The sequence below is a fragment of the Chlorocebus sabaeus genome, chromosome 20 (assembly GCF_047675955.1).
Source record: "Chlorocebus sabaeus isolate Y175 chromosome 20, mChlSab1.0.hap1, whole genome shotgun sequence".
In the NCBI taxonomy this organism is placed as follows: Eukaryota; Metazoa; Chordata; class Mammalia; order Primates; family Cercopithecidae; genus Chlorocebus; species Chlorocebus sabaeus.
This window is the reverse complement of record NC_132923.1, coordinates 90,638,261-90,663,737: the sequence shown is the minus strand read 5'-3', so window position 1 is coordinate 90,663,737 and position 25,477 is coordinate 90,638,261. Positions and strand designations below refer to the sequence as shown.

General features: G+C 46.5%; 1 protein-coding gene across 1 annotated transcript; it reads left to right on the top strand.

The window, feature by feature from the left end:
• Positions 1–840: 840 nt before the first annotated feature.
• Positions 841–25,095, top strand: LURAP1 (leucine rich adaptor protein 1). Its single transcript, XM_007978909.3, has 2 exons — positions 841–1,273; positions 17,119–25,095. Exons 1-2 carry the CDS (start codon positions 1,076–1,078, stop codon positions 17,638–17,640), a joined length of 720 nt encoding a protein of 239 aa, XP_007977100.1. The 5' UTR covers positions 841–1,075; the 3' UTR covers positions 17,641–25,095.
• The last annotated feature ends 382 nt before the right edge of the window (positions 25,096–25,477 follow it).

Below are 25,477 nucleotides of genomic sequence, written 5' to 3'. Positions count from 1 at the left end.
AACCTTGTTATCAAAGTGTGGTCCCTTATTACTTGAAGCGTGGACCAGCAGCATGGCCATCACCTGAGAGCTTATTAGAAATGCAGGATCTTGGTGGGGCCCAGTGGCTCACACCTGTAATCCCAGTACTTTGGGAAGCCGAGACAGGCAGATCACTTGAGGTCTGGAGTTCAAGACCAGCCTGGCCAACATGGTGAAACCCCGTCTCTACTAAAAATACAAAAATATTAGCTGGGCGTGGCGGTGCATGCCTGTAATCCCAGCTACTCGGGAGGCAGAGGCAGGAGAATCTCTGGAACCGGGGAAGGCAGTGGTTTGCAGTGAGCCGAGATCGTGCCACTGCACTCCATTCTGGGCAACAGAGCAAGACTCTGTCTCAAAAAAAAAAAAAAAAAAAAAAAAAAAGGCAGGATCTCAGGCCCCACCCCGATTTACAAAACCAGAACCTGCATTTTAACACGATCCGCAGATAATTCATATGCACAGTCAAGTTTAAGGAGGAGGATCTTGCTTGTAAGCCCAATGTGGACCTCTTCAACTTCAATACTGGTTGCCCCTTTCTACTCCGTTAGTCTGAATTCTAGCCCCTGGGGTGTTGTGTGTGTGTCTGACTAAAATCCAGCCATCGTTTTAGACCCAGTTCCTCTGCTCCAGGAAGACTTCCAAGCCTTCTGCAGTTCTCTGTTACCACTGTTCCTTAAACTCCCACATCTCTGACTGAAGCTGCTTAGACTTCATTCTGCAAACATGTATTGGGCGCCTGCTGTGTGCCTGGCTGGATTCAGTGCCAGGGTGGGGCAAAGGCGCTGAGGTCTCCTAGTGCTCTTTCAGGTCCAACTGCAGAACCGCCCAGCCCCACGCAATCCAGGGCCGGAGGTTGTGTGCACAGCACTCGAATATACCCACAGACGGTGCTGCGCGGCTTTTCTGAGTGTTACGGCACCCTCCTGCCGCCCGCTCGGCGCGCGGGCGGAGACCCACCGGTTTTGCTCCGCTTTAGCAGCGGCGAAGGGAGGACCCCCGCGAGCCGGTCCCTGGCGTCCGGTTGCCCAGCCCTTTTCAGGCTTGGGCCCGCATGGAGGGAACCGTGGAGTCCCAGACGCCTGACCTGCGGGATGTGGAGGGTAAGGTGGGCAGGAAGACCCCTGAAGGGCTGCTCCGTGGGCTGCGAGGCGAGTGTGACCTGGGAACCTCTGGCGCCCTGCTGCTCCCAGGGACGCCTAGCACCAGCCACGACTTGGGGGACAAGATCATGGCGCTGAAGATGGAGCTGGTGAGTGCAGACTCCATGGGCCAAGGGGACGAGTCCCCAGTTTAGGGCCGGGAGGGACGAACTCATGCTGCCAGAGTTAAGCTGGAGAGGAAGTAGTTAAAACTCTCCGCCTAACTGCTCAGAATCCCTCCCAGATCAATCCGTAAACGCTGGGGTGGAGATGGAGTGACATCCATTAATTGTCCCCCAAGAGTGAGTGGGGGTGTTGATGGGTCCTGAGGACTTGGGGTGGGAGCCGTGGGTTTTGGAAGTTATTCCTGCCAAATAATTGGGAGGAGAGAGATGAGGACTGGGAAGTACTGAGAACCCAACGCAGCACAAAATCCCCCCGCTCGTATGGGCCACCTATTCCCCCCCAGTCCCCGTTGTAAGGCAACCGGTTTTTTCTCCTTCTGCTAACCGGGAAAGGGTTTAGGTCCTGTGAGGCCCGCAGTGTTCAGCACAGAAAAGATGTGGGTGAAGGGGCCTATCTGCTGAAAACTGTCTGGACCAGGGGCACTGAAAACCTTCTCCATTTCCTCTACATCCCCCAGCCCTACTTAAAATAATGGAAAGTTCCTAGACCCATAGCAGGAACAGAGAGTAACAGCACCATTGGTGCTGATTCCCTCACCTCAGACTCAGTCTCCTCCCACCCAATCTCCCAGGTAAACTGGATATTTGGATCTCATCTGTACATTCTTGGGGAGAAGAGGAAACAGCAACCTTCCCCTTTCTCTGTTGCTGCTGGTCTAGATTCAGAGCCAAAAGGGCAGCCAAGGCCCTGGCAGGTTCCTCAGGGCCCTGATTCCGGTGAAGTGGGTGATTTACACCTGCCACTACTTTGCAGCCAGTTCTGGGGAACTGAGGAATTGCTATCGGCTTCCTGGCTTACAACCAGGAGCCCACAGTGAATATGTCAGCTAATAAGTCTTTCTGGACCCCCACTGTGTGCCCAGCCTGTGCCAAGCTGGTCTGTGAAGGAGCAGGGGAAGGAAGTCATGGGGGCTCTTAGACCAGCCAGGGCTCTAATGCCTGAGCTGAGAGACTGGGAAGAGAGTCTGGTGGGTGGAGCAGCCAGGAAAGGCCCTCTGGGAGAAGGACTTGAATGCCAAATGTGCACTTGGCCTTGAAGGTTGGAGGTGAGTGCCAAATTCTCCAGAGCAAGGCTGTGACTGTCCCCACCTAAGCAGGGGTTTGCCTTTGTCTCGCTGTACAAACTTTAGCTCAAGGCCTAGTAAGAGCCTACCTAGACTGTCTAGTTGCTTTGAAAACTAACTTTCACCCAGCACATGTGCCAGGCAGCTTGCTGAACACTTTACTTGATACTCCCTTCATCACCACAGTAACCGTGTTAAGTAAGTGATATTTTATAGATGAAGAAACTGAGGCACAGGGTGGGCATGGTGGCTCACGCCTGTAATCCCAGCACTTTGGGAGGCCGAGGCAGGCAGATCGCTTGAGCCCAGGAGTTTGAGACCAGCCTGGGCAACAAAGCAAGACTCTGTCTCTGCAAAAATTAGATGGGTGTTGTGGTGCATGCCTGTAGTCCCAGCTACTCTGGAGGCAAAGGCAGGAGGATCACTTGAGCCCAGGAAGAGGAGGTTGCAGTGAGCTTAAATCGCACCACTGCACTCCAGACTGGGTGACAGAGCTCAGAGCTAGACCCTGTCTCAAAAAAAGAGAGGGAAGGAGGGAAGGAAGGGAAGAAGGGAGGAAGGGAGGGAGGGAGGATAAAAGAAAAGAGAAAAGAAAACAGAGGCACAGGGAGTTTAATAACTGCCCAAGATCACACAAAAAGCGCGGTCATGATTTGAACCCAGATCATCTGACTGCACTTTGCATCTTTACCTTTGAGACCTGCTTTGTGCCAGATAGTCTAAACACATTTTATGTCATTGAAATGAGAAAACTGGTCATCATTTCTCCCATCTTACAGATAAAATATGCTTGCAGATTCTGAACTCACATAGGGAGTCAGTGGAAGAGCCACGCCTAGTCTCTCTGGCTCTCTTTTCTGCGTTGGTGGAAACGATCTGTAAACTTTAAGGGGCTGCATTTAACTTTTGATTTTGTCTCTCTGTATTCTTGACCCTGCTTGCCTGGGGCCTGAGGCTGCCCGAGAAAGGGCACAAGGGAGGGAGCCTTCTGGGGCCAGAACGAGGAGAGATCCCCATCCTATTTTTCTCACTCCTCAGGCCAGGATGTTATTAATATTAATCTCTTCCTGTGCTCTGCCCTGTCTACTGGGTTGCACCCAGGAAGGACAAGCAGTGGGGCAAGGGGTTTCCCTTGGGGCTAATGAAGGCAGGACTGGTTCAAGCCCTCTAAGGACTGTCCTTCAATTGTTCCTCTCCCAGCTTTCCTTGCACAAAGCGGGGAGGCCTACCCTTGAGGCCAAGGTCAGTCCGCCTCTAGGCCTCATCCCTCCTGCTTTCTTCCTCTACCCACCATTCAAAGGTTGAGTGAACAAGCCAGACTGGGATATGTGGAAATGGGAAACAGTGGCAACCTCTTCTTAGTTCTCCCACCCAAAGAACTGTTGCTATGACAACCCACCTCCACAGAGGCAGTTTGAGAAAAAGCTTTAGGCAAGGAAGAAGGCACGGGTTCAAGTCTTGGCTCTGCTTCTGAAACATTTTGTGGTCTTGAGCAGTACTCTCTCTCTCTCCTGGCCTCAGTTTTTCCTCCTCTTGGTGGAGGGAGTAGAGGGAGATGGGGACTGTGGAACCAGATGATCGTAAGAACCTTTGTAGTAACAATATTCTGATAGTCCCTGCTCTAGGAGCTCCAACTAGGATTTCCAGGCTTTTACCCCAGGGCCTGATTTGGATTGAGCAATGAGGAAACCATACAGAACCCCAGCGCTGGGCAGAGTCTGATATGTAGATGTTAAGGAGAGGAGTAGGGAGCCTGAATCTCCTTGGAAGGAGAATTGGGTTTGGAGTTGCCTCTGAGGCTGCCTCTCTCCTGAGCTGTTTATCCTATACTCTTATTTTCTTCAAGAGATGGTGTGAAAAGAGTGTTTCTTTTTCTGGCAAGAAAGCCTTGCTTTCTTCTATTCTGGGAGTGATGCTGTCACAGTCAGGGAATCCCACTGTCACAGGATTATAGAATCTGCTCTCAGATTCATTTCCCAGCAACACAGTACAACCCAGACCCCTGAATCCTGGGAACCATCAAAGGGGTCAAGGATAGTAAAGGCAAGAGAATCACAGAACTGAGTGTGACCTCCTTAGCCCTAGGCCGAGCACCAGAAATGGATTGAGCAGGATCTGCTGTCAGGGAGCTCACAGTCTGGTTAGGGAAGGAGAGAGACAGAAGAACATTTCTAGTACAGGATGATAAGAGATAGTAGAACCCAGGAAGGGCCTCCTGGAAGAGTCTTGATGGTAGAGTGATGCGGTTGGGTTTGTGCTCTGGAAAGGCGACTTCAGATTGGAAGGAGGCATAGGCTGTTTCCTCTGCTTGACATGCTTCTCTCCACCTCTTTGGCTGAGTCCTTTTTTTTTTTTTTTTTTTTTTTTTGACACAGGGTTTCACTCCCATCATCCAGGCTGGAATGCAGTGGCACAATGTCGGTTCACTGCAACCTCTGCCTTCCAAGCTCAAGCAATTCTCCTGCCTCAACCTCCTGAGTAGCTGGGACTATGGGCATGTGCCACCACACCCAGCTAACTTTTGTATTTTTAGTAGAGACGGGATTTTGCCATGTTGGCCAGGCTACTTTCGAAGCCCTGACCTCAAGTAATTTCTGCCTCAGCCGCCCAAAGTGCTGGGATTACAGGTGTGAGCCACTGCGCCCATCCTAACTGAGTCCTTCTTAACCTTCAGTTTTCGGCTCATGTCCCTTATCCTAGGAAGCATTTCCTGACCCGGTTAGGTTATGGCCCTCTAGGTGTCTACAGTCCTATGTGTAGCAGTTGTTTCCCCTAGCATTTGCCACACTGAACTTTTCATTTTAAAATTATTTATTTATTTGTTTGTTTTGACATGGAGTTTCATTCTTGGCATCCAGGCTGGAGTGCAATGGTGTGATCTCGGCTCACTGCAACTTCCGCCCCCTGGGTTCAAGTGAATCTCCTGCCTCAGCCTCCCGAGTGGCTGGGATTACAGGCACCTGCCTAGCTAATTTTTGTATTTTTAGTAGAGATGGGGTTAGACCATGTTGGCCAGGCTGGTCTTGAACTCCTGACCTCAAGTGATCCGCCTGCCTCAGCCTCCCAAAGTGCTGGGATTACAGGTGTGAGCCACCGCACCAGCCTTATTTATTTTTATGTTTATTATTATTATTTTTTTGAGACAGAGTCTTGCTCTGTCGCCCAGGCTGGAGTACAGTGGTGTGATCTCAGCTCACTGCAAGCTCCGCCTCCTAGGTTCACGCCATTCTTCTGCCTCAGCCTCCCGAGTAGCTGGGACTACAGGCGCCCGCCACCACATCTGGCTAATTTTTTGTGTTTTTAGTAGAGACGGGGTTTCACCCTGTTAGCCAGGATGATCTTGATCTCCTGACCTCATGATCCACCCACCTCAGCCTCCCAAAGTGCTGGGATTACAGGCATGAGCCACCATGCCCAGCCCTTATTTATTTTTTTAATAGAGACAGGATCTTCCTATGTTGCCCAGACCAGTCTCAAACTCCTGACCTCAAGCAGTCCGTTTGTGTCAGCCTCCCAAAGTGCTGGGATTGCAGGCTGAGCCAGAATGCCCAACCAACCACATTGAATTTTAAGTGCTTGCTTCGTTGTCTTATCTTACCCACTAGATTACGAACCCTCTGAAGGTAAGAAATGATGCCTTTTCTTTCTTCATCGAACATAGTGCCACACCTATAAAAAACAAATATTGGTCCCATAACAGAATGGATTAATTCCATCTCGAGGAAGGGCAAGGAAGACTTCCTCTTGGAGGTGGCATTTGTGCTGGGGCTTGAAGAATGAATAAAATCAGTGGGAATTCCAGTTCAAGATACCAGATTGAGGGCTGGGCACGGTGGCTCATGCCTGTAATCCCAGCACTTTGGGAGGCTGAGGCAGGCAGATCACCTGAGGTCAGGAGTTTGAGACCAGCCCGCCCAACATGGTGAAACCCCATATTAAAACCTCATACTAAAAATACAAAAATTAGCTGGGTGTGGTGGCGCGCCTATAATCCTAGCTACTTGGGAAGCTGAGGCAGGAAAATCGCTTGAACCCTGGAGGCAGAGGTTGAAGTGAGCCAAGATCGCGCCACTGCACCCCAGCCTGGACAATTGTGCAAAACTCTATCTTGAAAAGAAAAAAATAAATAAAATAAATAAAAGGCACGAAGCCCTTGTGACAATGAGAATAAGAGACAAGGTAATAGGAACAAAATTTTGGAAGCTGAAATGCAGAAGGAAGAGTGGTAACTAACTCAGACCTAAAAAATGCTCAGTCCCAAGCCAGCAGTGGAGAAAACTGAAAAGCAACACTTTTTTTCTTTTTTTAGAGGGAGGGGATAGAGTTTTGCTCTTGTTGCCCAGGCTGGAGTGCAATGGCACGATCTTGGCTCACCACAACCTCCACCTCCTAGATTCAAGCAATTCTTCTGCCTCAGCCTCCCGAGTAGCTGGAATTACGGGCATGTGACACCATGCCCAGCTAATTTTGTATTTTTCGTAGAGATGGGGTTTCTCCATGTTGGTCAGGCTAGTCTTCAACTCCTGACCTCAGGTGATTCATCTGCCTCAGCCTCTGAAAGTGCTGGGATTACAGACATGAGCCACTGCACCCTGCCAAAGCAACACATTTTATACTGAAAAACCCTTAAAGGTCTTAGGGGTTGGAAGCACTAGGTATTTCTGGAACTGGGGGCACAACTGGGGCTGAAAACAAAAGGGCTTGTTGAATGTTTAAAAGTCATATTCTAAGATCCCCTCCCTAACTGTGCAACCAGGTGCCAGCTACTTCTTTGTCTAGCAGAAGACTGGAGATGTAAGTTTTCTTGTTGTTGTTTTCTTTTCTTTTTTTCTTTTTCTTTCTTTTTTTTTTTTTTTTTTTTTGAGATGGAGTCTCGCTCTGCTGCCCAGGCTAGAGTGTAGTGGCGCAATCTCAGCTCACTGCAGCCTCAGCCTCCTGAGTAGCTGGGATTACATGCACCCTCCACCACACAGCTAATTTTTGTATTTTTAGTAGAGACGGGGTTTTGCCATGTTGGCCAGACTGGTCTTGAACTCCTGACTTCAGGTAATCCACCTGCCTCAGCCTCCCAAAGTGCTGGGATTACAGGCATGAGCCATCGCGCCCAGCTGTAGATGTAAATTTTGGAAAGAAGAAGGAAGGGAGGGATGGAGGGAGGCAGAAAGGAAGGAAAGGAGGGAGAGGAAAACAGCAGGACAAGTGTTTTTAGTATGAGGAGCTTTGTTTAATGTATTTAGTTTGGTCATGGACTAGGACAGTTGTTTTCACTGTTCATATATTTGTCTCCAGGATGAAATAATTGAAGATAATCTCCTTTATCAGGTTATTAATAGTCTGTACAGTCTGTGATATCTCAGTTATTTATGTTCATCTCCCCTTATTGAGACTGCAAGCTTCTATTAAGCAGGGACAATTTCTCCATTATCTTGTAATTATTAGCAAATCCATGTACCCAATAGTCATTTGTTTAATTGAATTAGAGTTGTGATATTCTTACAAAAAACACAATTTCAGGTATAAATTTTGTTGTATGCTTTTGCCATAGTGTTTAGAAAACCCTAAACTGTGTGGTTTTTTTCACTTACTACGACATAACAATAATCATTAATAAAGAAGACCCCAAAATATGTGAGGATTTCTTCCCACTAGCACGCAAGCAATCAGGTCTGCAGCAGACACCAGCTGGGTGTCTACTCATTTAATTTCAACTCTGTCTACCTGGAGACAGTGTCACATCTCACAGGTTGAGGTCTCAGTCCCCAAGACTGTCCCCCTCTTCAGACACTAGTCGTTAAGTCTAGGCCTCCTGACCTTCTGACCGACCAGCTTCAAATTGGGGTTCCTATGACTCCCTCCTTGGGTTTGATTGATTTGCTGGAGTGGCTCACAGAACTCAAGGAAACACATTTACTGGTTTATTATAAGGATATTACAAAGGATATAGATGAAGAGATGCATGGGGCAAGGCATACGGGAAGCGGTGCGGAACTTCTGTGCTCTCCCTGGGTGCACCACCCTCTAGAAACCTCCATCTGTTCAGCTACTTGGAAGCTCCCTGAATCCTGTCCTTGGGGACGTTTTTTTATTTTTTGAGACAAGGTCTGCTTCTGTTGCCCAGACTGGAATACAATGGCACAATCACGGCTCACTACAGCCTATACTTCTCTGGCTCAATCAATCCTCCCACTTCAGCCTCCTAAGTAGCTAGGACTACAGGCGTGCAATACCACACTCAGCTAATTTTTTTTGTTTGTTTTTTGGTAGAGACAGGGTTTCCCTATGTTACCCAGGCTGGTCTCGAACTCCTGGGATCAAGCGATCCTCCCACCTCAGTCCCCTAGAGTGTTGGGATTATAGGCTTAAGCCACTGTGCCTGGTCCTTTGGGCCTTTTAAAGAGACTTTATTGGTTGTCCACGATTGAAACATGGACAACCATATCAAAATGTAATTGGACAAAAAGAGTCTGATCTAAATCCAGCAAAGCCTGTCTGCTTAGATTCTTATTGGCCTCTCTCTGTGGCATTCCTTCCTCCAGGGTGTGAGTCAGGACCCTCTCTGGAATGGGGGTCTTATGACCCACAATCAGATTGGAGTTCTACTCTGGGAAGGTGAGAGGAGAGCAGGAGAAGGTCAGAAAGAGACTCTGTTTCCTGAAGCCTACTTCTGAGTGCCTCAGCATTATAACAAAAACTGTAACAATGGCTATGGGACTCATGAGCCAGAAACTGAATGAAAACCTGAACACACACACACACACACACACACACACACACACACATCACATGTAGTAAATAAGTCGACCATAGTAATATGTAGAGCCAAATAGCCTACCATTTATTGATTTACAGTATTATACTTGTCAGATGGTATGCTATTCATGTTAATATGTTCCTTCGATGTCTCATGACATACCTTTAGAGAGTACCTCATATTATAATAAAGAAATGAAGGTTTAAAGAAATAAATTTTAGGCTGGGTGCGGTGGCTCACACCTGTAATCCCAGCACTTTGGGAGGCCGAGGCGGGCGGATCATGAGGTCAGGAGATCAAGACTGTCCTGGCTAACATGGTGAAACCCCGTCTCTACGAAAAATACAAAAAATTAGCCGGGCGTGGCGGTGGGCGCCTGTAGTCCCAGCTACTCGGGAGGCTGAGGCAGGAGAATGGCGTGAACCTGGGAGGCGGAGCTTGCAGTGAGCCAAGATGGTGCCACTGCATTCCAGCCTGGGCAACAGAGCAAGACTCCGTCTCAAAAAAAAAAAAAATAAATAAAATAAATGAATAAATAAATTTTTATTTCATATGGCTCATTAATGGCAAAACTGGAACTCAAATCTAGGTCCATTTAATTCCAGTGCCTAATTTTCTCAATGTACGAATATATATGTATATATTTTTTGAGACAGAGTCTTGTTCTGTTGCCTATGCTGGAGTGCAGTGGCGTGACCTTGGCTCACCACAGCCTCTGTCTCCTGGGTTCAAGCGATTCTCCTGCCTCAGCCTCCTGAGTAGCTGTGATTTCAGGCGTGCACCACAATACCCAGCCAATTTTTGTATTTTTATTAGAGACAGGGTTTCACCGTGTTGGCCAGGCTGGTCTCAAATTCCTGACCTCAGGTGATACACCAGCCTCGACCTCCCAAAGTGTTGGGATTACAGCAGTGAGCTACTGCGCCGGGCCTCAATGTACAAATATTAATACTTGGTTTTACTCTGGTTTATCATAGATGTGAATAAAGCAGTTATTTCCTGAATAATTCAATAAACATTTTTCAAATACAAAAAAACATTTATTGTGTGTGTGTGACCTGCGGGATCTGACCTGTATATGTAAATACACATACACACATAATGATGTTTTGGTCAATGTCAGACCACATATAACATATAAACATCCATGTAAATTTTTTTTTTTTTGAGTCAGAGTCTCGCTCTGTCACCCAAGCTGGAGTACAGTGGTGCCATCTCAGCTCATTGTAACCTCTGCCTCCCGGGTTCAAGTGATTCTCCTGACTCAGCCTCCCGAGTAGCTGGGATTACAGGCGAGAGCCACCATGCCCGGCTAATTTTTAAAATTTTTTTCTTTTTTTTTTGAGACGGAGTCTTGCTCCGTCGCCCAGGCTGGAGTGCAGTGGCGTGATCCCAGCTCACTGCAAGCTCCGCCTCCCGAGTTCACACCATTCTCCTGCCTCAGCCTCCTGAGTAGCTAGGACTACAGGTGACTGCCACTACGCCCGGCTAAATTTTTTTTTGTAATTTTTAGTAGAGACGGGGTATCACCGTGTTAGCCAGGATGGTCTCAATCTCCTGATCTCTAGTGATCTGTCCTCCTCTGCTTCCCAAAGTGCTGGGATTACCATATAAACATTTTGATCAATGATAGACTACATATGTCAAATAAACATTTATCATGTGTGTATATATGCACATATATGTATAAAACATTGTGTGTGTATATAAGTGTGTACACACATATATACACATATTTATATGATGTTTCAGTCAATGATGAATAGCATATACCATAGTGATTTCATAAGATTATAATGTAGCACATACACAAATATGATATATGGCACTTGATATTGGCATAGCATATCAAGTAGGGATTGATGCTCAGTAATTGTGCTGGGACATTTTGTTTTCCATATTTTAAAAAGTATATAAATTTTTTAAAATATCTAGTTTGTGCATTTACACTGTCATGTTTGCACAGCAGTAAAACCTCCTAATGGTGCATTTCTCTAAGCATATCCCCGTTGTTAAGTGACGAATCACTTTATATATATATAGAATAGAACAGAAGGTCTGTAGATTAAAAGACACTGAGCATAGTTGAAGACAAGAGGGACTAAATAAAAATATACTAAATACGGCCAGGCACAATGGCTTACGCCTGTAATCACAGCACTTTGGGAGGCTGAGGTGAGGAGTTCGAACCCAGGAGTTTGAGGCTACACTGAGCTATGATCACGCCACTGCACTCCAGCCTGGACAACCTAGAGAGACTTTGTCTCTACAAAAACTTTTAAAAGTACTAAATATCATGAAATACCTCTCCAAGCCTTTACCCCTACTTGGCTCCTAAGATACTGGCAGCCTTGCTTACATTATACTCTCTAGAGTGGTGTAATATGGGGAATATGATTAACTCAAGAGAAAATAAAAAAAGATACAGATTTTAGACCTACAGTTAAACAGCCCAATCAGATCATCCTGTAGTGAGGCTCAGATTTGGCAAGCTTCATACATACACGGTTTCTAGTCATTGCAGAGATCCACTCTGAAATGTGAGCAGCAGTTAAAGATCATAGACATCTGACTCTCTATATAGACCTAAATAAATAGGAAAAGGCAACTTGAGGCCAGGCATGGTGGCTCAGGCCTGCAATCCCAATACTTTGGAAGGCCGAGGCGGGCTGATCACTTGAGACCAGAAGTTTGAGACCAGCCTGACCAACATGGTGAAACCCCATCTCTACTGAAAATACAAAAATTAGCTGGTCGTGGTAGTGGGCACCTGTAATTCCAGCTATTCAGGAGGTTGAGGCACGAGAATTGCTTGAACCCAGGAGGTAGAGATTGCAGTGAGCCGAGATTGTGCCACTGCACTCCAGCCTGGGTGACAGAATGAGACTCTGTCTTAAAAAGAAAAAAAAAGGAAAAGAAAAAGCGACTTGAATGAAATGGAGATAATACAGAGAGATACGAATTTGTAAAAATCATTAAGCATATCCTTAAAGAGATAAAAGATAATATTGTAGCCATGAACAAAAACAAGAAGCTGTAAAAAAGGAAAACATTCAAAGAAGTAGAAACAACACTTCGAAATAAACACATCATGGTGGGGAAAAGAAAAAAGAAAAACTGAAGAGTTGATAATAGGCCAGATATGGTGCCTCATTCCTGTAATCCCAGCACTTGGGAGGCTGAGGTGGCGGATCACCTGAGGTCAGGAGATCGATAGCAGCCTGACCAACATGGTGAAACCCCATCTCTACTAAAAATATAAAAATCAGCCAGATGTAGTGGCGGACACCTGTAATTCCAGTTACTTGGGAGCCTGAGTCACGAGAATCACTTGAACCTGGGAGGCAGAGGCTGCAGTGAGCCAAGATATGCATCATTGCACTCCAGTCTGGGTGACAAGAGTGAGACTCTGTCTCAAAAAAAAAAAAAAAAGAGGAGTTGATAAAGTTGAAATATTTCAGAAACTAGAGCAAACACAGAAAGAGATGTGGCCGGGCGCGGTGGCTCACGCCTGTAATCCCAGCACTTTGCGAGGCCAAGGTGGGTGGATCACGAGGTCAGGAGATTGAGACCATCCTGGCTAACATGGTGAAACCCCGTCTCTACTAAAAATACAAAAAATTAGCTGGGCGCGATGGCCGGCGCCTGTAGTCCCAGCTACTTGGGAGGCTGAGGCAGGAGAATGGCCTGAAACCCGGGAGGCGGAGCTTGCAGTGAGCCATGATGGTGCCACTGCACTCTAGCCTGGGAGACAGAGCGAAACTCTGTCTAAAAAAAAAAAAAAAACAAAAAAAAAACAAATAGAGGATCAGTTCAGGACACCCTCTATCCAAGTAATAGGATTCCCAGAAAGAACAGAAAAATACTGGAGGATAATCATCAAAGAAATAATTTTTTAAAATCTCCCAGAACTGAAGGACGTCAGTTTCCGGATTGAAAAGGCCCATCAAGTGGCTAACTCAATAGATGAAAAGAACCCACACCATGGCAAATTGCTGTAAAAACAGAACCCTGGGAACAAAGAGAAGATCCTAAAAGCTTCCTGAAAGAATGGGAAAAGGGTCACATACAAAGAAGCAGGGATTGGAATGGCATTAGATTTTTAAAGGCTAACATTGAACATTGAAAGACATGGAGGCTGGGTGCCATGGCACATGCCTATAATCCCAACACTCTGGGAGGCTGAGGTGGGCAGATCCCTTGAGCTCAGGAGTTTGAGACCAGCCTGGGCAACATAGTGAGACCCCATCTACAAAAAAAAAATTTAAAAATTAGCCAGGTGTAGGTACGTGCCTGTAGTCCAGCTACTCAGGAGGCTGAGGCAGGAGGGTTGCTTGAACCCAGGGGATCAAGGCTGTAATGAGCCATGATTGTGCCACTGCACTCCAGCCTGGGCTACAGAGTAAGACCCTGTCTCAAAAATAAAATAAGACAATGGAGCAATGCCTTAACTCCTGAGGAAGAATTATTTTCAACCTGGAATTCTATATCCAGCCAAAGTATCAATAGTGTGAGGAAAGATTAATAACATTTTAAAAATAATTTCAACTTTTACTTTATTTTATTTGAGAGAAATCTTATTCTGTCACCTAGGCTGGGTGACATCATGGATCGCTGCAGCCTTGACCCCCTAGTCTCAAGCAATCCTCTCACCTCAGCCTCCCGAGTAGCTGGGTCTACAGGCACGTACCACCATACCTGACTAATTTTTAAATTTTTTGTAGAGACAGTGTCTCTCTCTGTTACCTAGGCTGGTCTCAAACTCCTAGACTCAAGTGATCCTCCTGTCTTGGCCTCCCCAAGTGCTGGAATTACAGGCAAGAGGCACCATGCCCAGCCCAACTTTTATTTTAGATTTGGAGGTGGGTTCCTGCTCAGGTTTGTTACATGGGTATATCACATGATATTGAGATTTGGGATACTGTTGAACCCATCACCCAGGAAGTGATTATAGTACCCACAATTAATTTTTCAATCCTTGCCCCCACCTCTCTCCCTCCTCCAATAGTCCCCAGTGTCTATCATTAACCATATTTATGTTCGTGTACCCAATGTTTAGCTCCCATTTATAAGTTAGAACATGGAGTATTTGATTTTCTGCTCCTGCATTAATTCACTTATGATTATAACCTCCAGTTGCATACATATTGCTGCAAAGGGCATGATTTCATTATTTCTTTTGGGTGTGTAATAACATTTTAAAACATGCACAGCTTCAGTAAATTTACCTCTTATGCCAACTTTCTCAGGATGCTACTAGAGGGAGAGAACCATTCATCCAAATGAAGGAGTAAATGAAAAAAGAAGATATGGAATCTAAGAAACAAGGGATCCAGCTAAGGAAAGAGGCAAAGGAATTCCCAAGATGATAATGAAGGGAGATCCCTGGAGGGCAATTTTGCAGCAATGACAGATAGAAGCAGAGCAGAGGGCTCCTTAAGAGATGCCTCTCAGAAGATAGAATAGATAGAACATGTGATGCGTTCGAAAGCCTGCATAGGGAAATTCAGACAATTGAGGGAGTGTTTGAGGTTGACTTACTGATAACTACATAGCAAACTAGGCAATATAATAATAATAATTGTAAGGATAAAATGTCGTAAGAAATAAACAGTAACTATAGTAAACTACATGGCTTAGCTGTGAAGAGCATTAAATCCTAATAAACACTGAGTAATTTTATTACCTATTAGGAGGATGGAAGATGGGAAGGGCATCTGTATGGCAGGGGAGTGGGGAGTGGGATGGAAGTTGGGAAGGGTATCTGTATGGCAGGGGAGTGGGGAGTGGGATGAAAGTTAAATCCTGGCTGGGCATGGTGGCTCACACCTTGTAATCCCGGCACTTTGGGAGACCATGGTGGGCAGATTATTTGAGGTCAGGAGTTTGAGACCAGCCTGGCTAACATGGTGACACCCTTTCTCTACTAAAAATACAAAAATTAGTCAGGCGTGGTAGCTCATGCCTGTAATCGCAGCTACTCAGCAGGCTGAGGCAAGAGAATCGCTTGAACCCTGGAGGCGGAGGTTGCAGTGAGCTAAGATTGTGCCACTGCATTCCAGCCTGGACAACAAGAGAGAAACTCTGTCTCAAAAAAGAAAAAAAAGAAAGTTAAATCCTTAATCTTACATAGTGTGGGAAATCAATAGAAAATGCCTAAAATTTAAATACCAAGAAATAGCAATATAAGCATGTTATATGGAGATTAGGAGGTAAATACCAAAATAAACAGCTAAATAAATAATTATAGTTGTTTCTGGGAAGTAGAAACAGGATGGGAGAACTGTTCATGTTCATAATCTTGTGGAACTGTTTGCCTCTTTAATCTCTGTGCATCTGTTACTTTGATTAGAAATAAAACTGGGCTGGATGTGGTGGCTCACACCTATAATCCCAGCACTTTGGGATACTGAGGTGGAAGAATTGCTTTGAGCCTAGGAGTTTGAGACCAACCTGGGCAACAAGGTGAGACCTTGTCTCTACAATTAGTAAAATTAGCCAGGTGTGGTGCACGCCTGTGGTCTCAGCTCCTTGAGACTGAGGTGGGAGAATCGCTTGAGACCAGGAGATGGAGGCTGTAGTGAGCCCTGATTGTACCACTGCACTCTAGCCTGAGTGACAGAATAAGACCCTGTCTCAAAAAATAATAATAAAAGTAAAACTAAATAAAACTAGTTTTAAAAAGTCATTTGTGGCAGCACCTTGGGTTCACAGAGCAGAATGCTAGAGGCGAAGCTATAGAGATGGGCAAGAGCCACGTGTTACAGGCTTTTGAATGCCAGCTGCTAAAATGTTTAGATTTCATTCTCTAAGAGCAGGACAGAGTTCCCTGCTATTGTAGATGTTAGGATTCGGCACTCTCTAAGGGCAGTGCAATGCCCATAAAGGCTTTTGAACAGGGAGAGACAGGTTCAGACTTGTGCTTAGGGAAGGTAACAGTGCATCTGAGCTGGAACGGACCCTTGAGAATACCCTGTAAGTCAAATTTACTTCCAGTACAGACAGGTAGACTGGTGTGTACAGGGGAGAAGGCCTGAATGCCCGGCCAGTGGGATTCTGATCATTCTAAGCTCTGGCCAACCCTCTCCCCTCTCGGCGGCTGCTACCAATGCCCTGAAGAGACTAGGGAACCAGGTTACCTCTCTTTATTCCCCAGCTCCTGCCTCCTTTTGGCCCAATCTACTTCCTGATTAACACCCTATCTGGCTATTCTTTGTTTCTATGTCTTTCTGGTGAATCTGAGCAGGCTCAATAGTCAGTACCCTGTGGCTGGGCATGGTGGCTTGTGCTTATAATCCCAGCAGTTTGGGAGGCTGAGGCGGGCAGATCACCTAAGGTCAAGAGTTTGAGACCAGCCTGACCAACATGGTGAAATCCGTCTCTACTAAAAATACAAAATTAGCTGGGTATGGTGGTGCATGCCTGTAATCCCAGCTAATTGGGAGGCTGAGGCAGGAGAATCGCTTGAACCCAGGAGGCGGAGGTTGCAGTGAGTTGAGATCATGCCATTGCACTCCATCCTGGACAACAAGAGCGAAACTCCATCTCAAAAAAAAAAAAAAAAGAAAAGAAAGGTACCCTAAATATGAAGTTCAAAGCTTAGTAGAACTGGATTTTAATACTTAACATTTACTGAGACCTTCCTCTGTGCTAGGTACTGTGCTGAATACTTAATAGACAGCATTTCAGAATCCTCACAGCTACCCTGTGAGGTAAGTGATTTAATCCTGTTTTGCAAAGAGTCTGAGGCTCAAAGAAGATATGGCTAATCAGTGGTAGAGCTGAAATATTAGGCAGCAGTCTCTCTGCTTCTGAAGCCCACACTGCAAGCCGTTATAATTCCATCCGTCTTAAAGTGAAACATAGTTGGCTGAACCACAAGGTAGTGGCCTGTAGAAATGCTGGGGAAACCCACGCCCCAGAACTGGTACTAATTCCTTCTCCCACTCCCCCAGGCTTACCTGCGAGCCATCGATGTGAAGATCCTGCAGCAGCTGGTGACCTTGAATGAGGGCATCGAGGCAGTGCGCTGGCTGTTAGAGGAGCGGGGCACGTTGACCAGTCATTGCAGCAGCCTCACCAGCAGTCAATATAGCCTGACAGGCGGGAGCCCAGGCCGCTCAAGGCGAGGCAGCTGGGACAGCCTGCCAGACACCAGCACCACCGACCGGCTGGACAGTGTCTCTATTGGCAGCTATCTGGACACAGTGGCCCCCAGCGAGCTGGATGAACAGGGCCCACCTGGGGTTCCACGTTCCGAGATGGACTGGGCAAAAGTTATAGCTGGTGGAGAGAGGGCCAGGACTGAGGTGGATGCGACAGCCACCAGGCTAGGGAGCTTGAGGGCTATGTGGAAGCCCCCAGGGGAGAGGCTTCAAGGTGGACCACCTGAGTCACCAGAGGATGAGAGTGCCAAGCTGGGCTTCGAGGCCCACTGGTTCTGGGAGCAGTGCCAGGATGATGTGACCTTCTTGTAACAACTTTTCCACCCTTTTGTAATCCTGTGGCTCTTTTATCTGTTAGCTGTGGTCTCCCCTAAAATTGATTCTCCCTCAGTCTGAGACTAGGAAGAGGCTGCACTGAAATCAGTTACCATAGAAACCTGGCTCATCATTTCTCTGGTCCCTAGGGAGTCTCTGCCTTTATCCCTCAATTATTGGGTCCCTAGAGCTAGCTTGCTTGCTCTTTCTTTCTTTCTTCCTTCCTTTCTTTTTTTTTTTTTTTTCTTTTTTTGGGACAGGGTCTTATGCTGTCACCCAAGCAGGAGAGCAGTGGCATGATCACAGCTCACTGCAGCCTTGACCTCCTGGGCTCAAGCGATCCTCCTATCTCAGCCTCCCCCATAGTTAGTACTACAGGCATGCACCACCATGCCCGACTAATTCAAAAATTTTTTTGTAGAGATAGGGTTTCCCTGTGTTGCCCAGGCTGGTCTCAAACTCATGGGCTCAAGGGATCCTCCTGCCTCAGCCTCCCAAAGTGCTGGGATTGTACCCAGCCCCTAGAGATATTTCTACAGAGATATTGACTCTAAAGGATTGACCTATGGCTTTTGGTGTGAAGTATCTCTCACTGCTCGCCCCAGCTAAGTAAGGGTTTAAGGAATTTAGGACTCCCTGGAGTTAATAGATGAAGAGATGGGGGTATAATTACTTCACCCAAAGTCTAGAAGCCTTGGCCCTTCTCTTGGCCAAGATGGAGGATTAAGGAGGGACATGGACCTTCAGGACTAACCCTCTATGGATTGGCCCTCCCGGAAGTGTTTGGGCTGGTAGACCCACCCCTTCCTACCTGCTGAGTGATGTCATTTCCTGCCAGGATGGGTAGTCGTTTGTACGGGTCCTTGGATGGTGGTAGGTCATATAGGGGTATCTGAGCCCCTGCTGCTAAGTGAGATCACATTATTTATCGTCCATGCCATTACTTCTTGTGAACAGGAACATGTCACCCCTCCTGGCAGGAAAGCTTCTCATTGTCATGTTTGTGCTTCTTTTCAGAAGGTTCTTACTTTTTAAATAGAGTGTTCTCATTTTATCCTAGGGGATCTCACTTCCTCTGTGGCTCCATCCCTGCATCCCTGTCTGGGCCAGCACTCCTGACTCTGCTTTTAGGGAAAGAAGCTTTCAGGGGCCTCCATTTATTGCTCTCAAGTTTGTTTGGCTTACCCTGCCATGGTCCCCTGTCTTACCCTGTCCCTGTGTTGCCCCCATTCCTGTATTCCATTTTTCTGTTTTGTTTTGTTCTTTTTTTGAGACAGGGTGACAAGGTCTCCCTCTGTTGCCCAGGCTGGAGTGCAGTAGTGCTCACTGCAGGCTCGACCTCCTGGACTCAAATGATCCTCCTTCCTTAGCCTCCCAAGGAGCTAAGACTACAGGCATGCATCACCATGCCTGGCTAATTTTTGTATTTTTTTCCAGAGACAGGGTTTCACCATGTTGCCTAGAGTGGACTTGAACTCCTGGGCTCAAGCAGTCCTTCCGCTTCAGCCTTTTAAAGTACTGAGATTACAGGCATGAGCTGCTGTGTCTGGCCCTATTCCTGTATTCTGACTCCGTATCTCCCTGCCAGGAGGTTCAGTTTCTGTGTGTCCGTGCCTTTTCAGTTTCTCCAGGTCTTTTATATGCAGATTAGTCCTGCCCTCTCTGCCTGTGTTGATGGAGCCAGGGAGAGAGAAGCTCAAGGTCTCAGAGCTCTGGGGGTGTACCAGAATCTTGGATGGTGGGGGTGTCATCCTCTCTGACTTTGTGACTGCCCTTCCCCCACCCTGTCCCCAGCCTTCCACCATTTGGTCACAAGGATGCCTGCCTGAGGTCGGGACACAAGGAACACAAGGAATCTCCTTGTCTGAGCTACAGCGTGGGGGCGTGGCAGGGAAAGACAGAAGCTCTTTGGTTCCTGGGCCCCATCCTGGAAAGGGAGAGGGAGCAAGGGAAAGGCCTGTTTACTTCCTCCCTTAGAGCAAGCCCTGACTCCTGGAACCTGAGGAGGGAGCAGAGTCTGGGTCTCTGAACCTGGGTCCCAGAGCCCTACCGAATTACAAATTACATCATAGAAGAAATTCAGGGAAGTTGCCAACCTGGGGCTCAGAGAGGGGACGGTCCCAGAGAGGGGGACAAGAGCTGTGGCTGGTGTCAGAGAATGAATTATTAGAGATTAACCCTTTAAACTCTGGGTAACTGCTCCATATGTTAGTCCCTGCCTTTCCTGGGCCTTGAAACTGGGATACTAGAGGGAAAAAAAGGGAAAAAGATGTCAGATGACTTTGACGGTTCACTGCGTCCTCCTGCAAAAGAGGCATCCCCCTCAAATCCTGGAATAACTCCTGCCATTTCTCTATTTTGTATTCTGTGTTGGGGAAGGGAAGGAAGCCAAATTGATCATCTCTGCTTCCCTAAATTCCTCAAGTCTTGTTTTGAAACTCCCACCCCGGTCCTTCTGGAGCAATATTCAGTCCATGGCTTGTCCCTAAATACCCTCTCTTCCCCTACCACCCCCTCAAATGATTGAAATCTCCAAAGTATATTCTCGGCCTCTTCCACTGCTCACAAGACCTCTCCATACCTCTCCTATGGTCTTGGGACTCCTGGCTTCCCCTCAGACTGGGAATTCAAATCTCCTATTCCAGTCCCTGCTCTGTTGTCATTTTGTAGTGTGCCCTCAGTTAATTACCCTTCCTGTGTGTGTGTGTGTGTGTGTGTGTGGTTTTGTTTTGCTTTGTTTTGTTTTGAGATGGAGTCTCACTCTGTCATCCAGGCTGGAGTGCAGTGACGTGATCTCGGCTCACTGCAACCTCTGCCTTCCGGGTTCAAGCAATTCTCCTGTCTCAGCCTCCTACATGGCTGATATTACAGACGTGCACCACCATGCCTGGCTAATTTTTGTATTTTTAGTAGAGACGGGGTTTTGCCATGTTGACCAGGTTGGTCTTGAACTCCTGATCTCAAGTGATCCACCCATCTCAGCCTTCAAAAGTGCTGGGATTACAGGTGTGAGCCACCTGCCTGACTTGTTGTTTTATTTTTAAGACAGGGTCTCATTGTCACCCAGGCGGGAGTTCAGTGGTGCGATCTCGGGTCACTGCAGCTTGCGCCTACTGGGCTAAAGTGATCCTCCTTATCCTCCTAAGTAGCTGCAACTACAGGCATGCTTCACCGTGCCTGGGTTACTTTTTGTATTTTTTCTAGAGACAGAGTTTTGTCATGTTGCCTAGGCTGATCTCAAACTCCTGGGCTCAAACAATCCTCCCACCTCAGCGTCCCAAAGTGCTGGGATTACAGGCCTGAGCCACCATGCCTGGCCTTTATGTCTTTTTTTTTCTCTTCAGCAACATATTCATGGAATCATACCCTTCTTGGAAGCCATTGTATAGTATTCCTGTTTGAGGTTCACTTGTTCAGGCTACACACTTATGAGCTGAAGAGGTTGCCCGCCCTCTTGTGGCCATTATGCACCACTGCTGGAGTTGCTGGATGGAACCTCCAAGCTCAAATAAAACATGGCCTTCTCAGTACGCAGAAAGGCTAGTGAGTCAGACCTAGAGAGGGCATAGACTTGCCCAGCATCACCCATTGTAAAGTTGTGGCGACACCCAGGTCAGAAAACCCAGATCACAAGCCCACATGCCCACAACTCCATCACTTGGCCAACTATTCCCAGTCAACACCACTGAAGCCCAAAGGGACTGAAAGCAATTTTGCCCCTGTTAAAATGTTTGCGTTCTCATCCCTTCCTAAAGAGGCAGCTTAGTCTTTAGAGGAAGAGCTGCAGGCTCTGAGGAAAGAAAACCCTGGGCCTGGACCAGGTGAAGGGGTGAAGGATGCACTAGTCTGGATCACAGATAGGAGGAAAAATCAGTCCTGGACCCACCATTTTCCTGGGAAGGACATCATACGAACAGAGCTCAGCATTTCAGACCTGGGGGTTAGAGCAGAGGTGGGGGTGGGGCGCTGTGAAATTAGGAAACTTAGATGGGTCTTGCAGAAATAGGTGTGGCTCCACACGTCAGGGAATTACAGGTAATTGGATAGGCAGCTGAGAGTGTTGTGGGGCTGGAAAGTTGGGGTGAGTGAGGCTGCCTGGGTATTCCACTTAGGTCTAGGCATCCTGGCTGAATACCTTAGATTTCAGTTCACCACCAGAGAAGCCCGGAAACTCCAGTAAACACATATCTTTGGTCCCTTCTACCTGCCTCTAGATTGGCTGGTTGAGGTTCAGCTTCTCTCTAACTAGACTTCTGGCTTATAAGGTGCAGCCGCTTGGGAGCGCAAAGAAGGAGAAGGTAAGAAAAAGGAGAGAAATGCAGAGAGAGGAGAGGATGAGATGACGGTGTGGAAAATATCGGAGGGTACGTACTGCCCTCAAGTGCACTGGGGGCTTTTGTCCAGGATCAGAGTAAAGACAAAGACGAGGCTGCTCATGGAAGCTGCAAAAACAGCGCCTGTGGGAATAAGGGGTGTGAGATACGAGACCATGGGAGTGGGCAATGTAAAGATCTGCATTTATTTATTTTATTTATTTTTTTATTTTGAGACAGGGTCTTACTCTGTCGCCCAGACTGGAGCGCAGTGGTACGATCTCGGCTCACTGCAACCTCCGCCTACCAGGCTCAAGTGATTCTCCTGCCTCAGCCTCCTGAGTAGCTGGGACTACAGGCACACACCACTACCACCCAGCTAATTTTTGTATTTCTAGTAGAGATGGGGTTTCACCATGTTGGCGAGGCTGGTCTCGAACTTCTAACCTCAAGTGATCCACCCGCCTCAGTCTCCCAAAGTGCTAGGATTACAGGCTTGAGCCACCATGCCCGGCCAAGGCCTGCATTTAGGATGGAGGCATTGAGGTTGAGCACTGAGCTAACTGGAAGCTCAGTGACAGCTTCAGTGAGAAATGCTTGACAGTTATAGCAGATACAAGCTCACTGTGTGTATGGTGCCAGGCACACACTGGGTGTTCAGTGACACCTGTTCAGTGACTGGAAGAATGAATATGTGTAAGCCCACAAGGAGATGTGACTTAAAAAAAAACTTGGTCATTTACAAATTAGGTAATTGAAAATATTTTTAAATTGACTTTTTAGCAATCCTATAAACAGTGCGTTGTTAACAACAGTGTTACTTAGAAATTTGCTCAAGGTCAGTTAAGTAACAAATGAGCTATAATAACCTAGATCAACCTGACTGCAGGGGCTTCCAGGAAGTCTTCTCTGATTCCCTACCCGTGCCATACACTCATTTAGACCCTACTCTCCTAGGAGAACAGATTAGTGCTGCCCAGAAGCTGGGGCAGGACATTAGTTTCCTACTGTCACTGTAATGAATTACCACAAAGTGGCTTAAAAAACAAAATTATTATGTTACAGTTCAGAAGTCCGAAATCAGCTTCACCAGGCTAAAGTCAAAGTGTTGACAGGTCTACACTCCTTCCGTGGGCTCCAGGGGAGAATGTTTCCTCGCCTTTTCCAGCTTCTAGATGCTGCTTGCAGTGCTTGATTTGTGATTCTTTTACCATCTTCAAAGCCAGCAGCAGAGCATCTTCTCTTCTCTCTAACCTCTGTTTCCATTCCTACATCTCTCTAATTCTACTGCCTCCCACTTGTAAGGATTACATTGGGTCTACTGGGATAATCCAGTATCATCTTCTCATGGCAGGATCCTTAATTAAATCCTGTCTTCAAAGTCCCTTTTACCGTTTAAGACAAAATGTTCAAAGGTTAAGCAGGTGGTGGTGCATGTCTGTAGTCCCAGCCACTCGGTGCTGAAGCTGGAGGATCACTTGAGCCCAGGAGTTCAGGCCAGCCTGGGCAACATAGTGAGACCCCTTGTCTTACAAGAAAATTTATATTTATCCACAGGTCCTGGGGATTAGGAATTGGCCATCTTTGGGAGAGGAGCTATTATTTAGCCTGACACAGGCAGGGTGGAAAGTGGGCAGGAGGATGCACCCAGGCCCAGAATGAACCTCTGTGCTTTGTCCAGCCTCGCCTAGCCTGGAATGAGAGGTGGTACCAAGGCAGAGGTGGCAGGTCCAGACCCCATGTTTAGAGAATGTCAAGTGCCTCCTGTACCATAACCACCAGGGAGAGCCAAAGGTGAAAATGAGGCTTGGGAGAAAGTCTCAGTTTAGGAATCTTTTTAGACCTGAGACCTTCCTGGTAACCATAGTGGAGGATTCCTCAACACTGTCTCCTCTCTGGAACCATTCTGTGCTCCTATTCCCCAAGGCTGAAGATAATTATATTCCCAGTGAGCTAACCTGGGTTCTCTCTGGAAAGGGCAGATTAGATAGATTAGTTGTCTTCTCTTTAAATTGTTATTTGTAATTCTTTAATAGTTACACCATGCTTCTCATAGCATAGTGAATTCCATCACCAGGCCCCTTTCTTACTTTATTTTCTTTTTTACTTTATTTTCTTTTTAAAAAACATTTTAAGCTGGGTGCAGTGGCTCATGCCTGTAATCCCAGCACTTTGGGAGGTCGAGGCAGGTGGATCACGAGCTCAGGAGTTCAAGACCAGCCTGACCAATATGGTAAAACCCCACCTCTACTAAAAATACAAAAATTAGCTGGGCTTGGTGGCGCACGCCTGTAGTCCCAGCTACTCAGGAGGCTGAGGCAGGAGAATGGCTTGAACCCAGAAGGCAAAGTTTGCAGTGAACTGAGCGTGCCACTGCACTCCAGCCTGGGCAACAGAGCGAGACTCCATGTCAAAAAAATAATCTTTTTTTTTTTTTTTAAGAGACTGGGTCTCACTGTCACCCAGGCTGGAGTACAGTGATGCGATCTTGGCTCACTATAACTTTGACCTCCTAGGCTCAAGCAGTCCTCCCACATCAGCCTTCTGAGTAGGACTATAGGTGCACACGAGCATGTCCAGCTAATTAAAAATTTTTTTTCGTAGAGATGGGGTCTCACGGTGTTGCCCAGCCTGGTCTTGAACTCCTGGCCTTCAGAAGTCCTCCTGTGTCAACCTCCCATATTGCTGGGATTACAGGTGTGAGCCACCATGCCTGGCTTCTTCTTTTGATCCCTCCTCCCTATTCTCATTCCTCTCCTTGTGTCAGTATATGTTTGGATATGTATGTATCTTTGAAAATATATGTAATTATGTGCCTATATGTTTTAATATATATAAACGGTATACTTTTATGGTAAGCCAACTTCTGTAATGAATTGCTCCCATATTTCAGTGATTTAACACCACAGATTTATTTTTCACTTATTCTACATGGCACGGGTGTTTCTGGTTGGACAGCTCTCCTCCACTGTCCACTCCAGCTCCCAGGCTTCTTTTGTTTTCAGATGGTGATAGCCTCATCCCAGCATCATAAAGTTTCCTGTCAACTTTTCACCAAGTTGTTTTACTATCCATTGATTATTGTTTTATGAATTGCTTATTTCACTGGGGATTACAGAATGGTGATTTTCTAAGGCTATTAATTTTTCCTCATTTATTAGTTCTAATTCTGTACCGAAAACCTTTTTTCACATCCTCTAGGACCATTTGATTACTCTGAAATAAAGTTCATACCAAAATGGCAAGATAAATGCTTAAATCTCTTCCCTTATCATTTTCAAAGTAGTTATGTCCTAGCAATTTCCAATGGTGTTCAATGATTTTTTTTGTTTCACTCTCTCTTTTTAAATGATCTCAAACAACCTGTAGTTCTTACACATTTAATGTTGTTTAATCATTTGCCATTACTTTTTGCTTTACATTATATAAAGTATCAAGCATATACAAAAGTAGAGAAAATCGTGTAATGATTTCCCAGGGACCTATCACTCAGCTTCAATAATTATCAATTCACGGCCAGT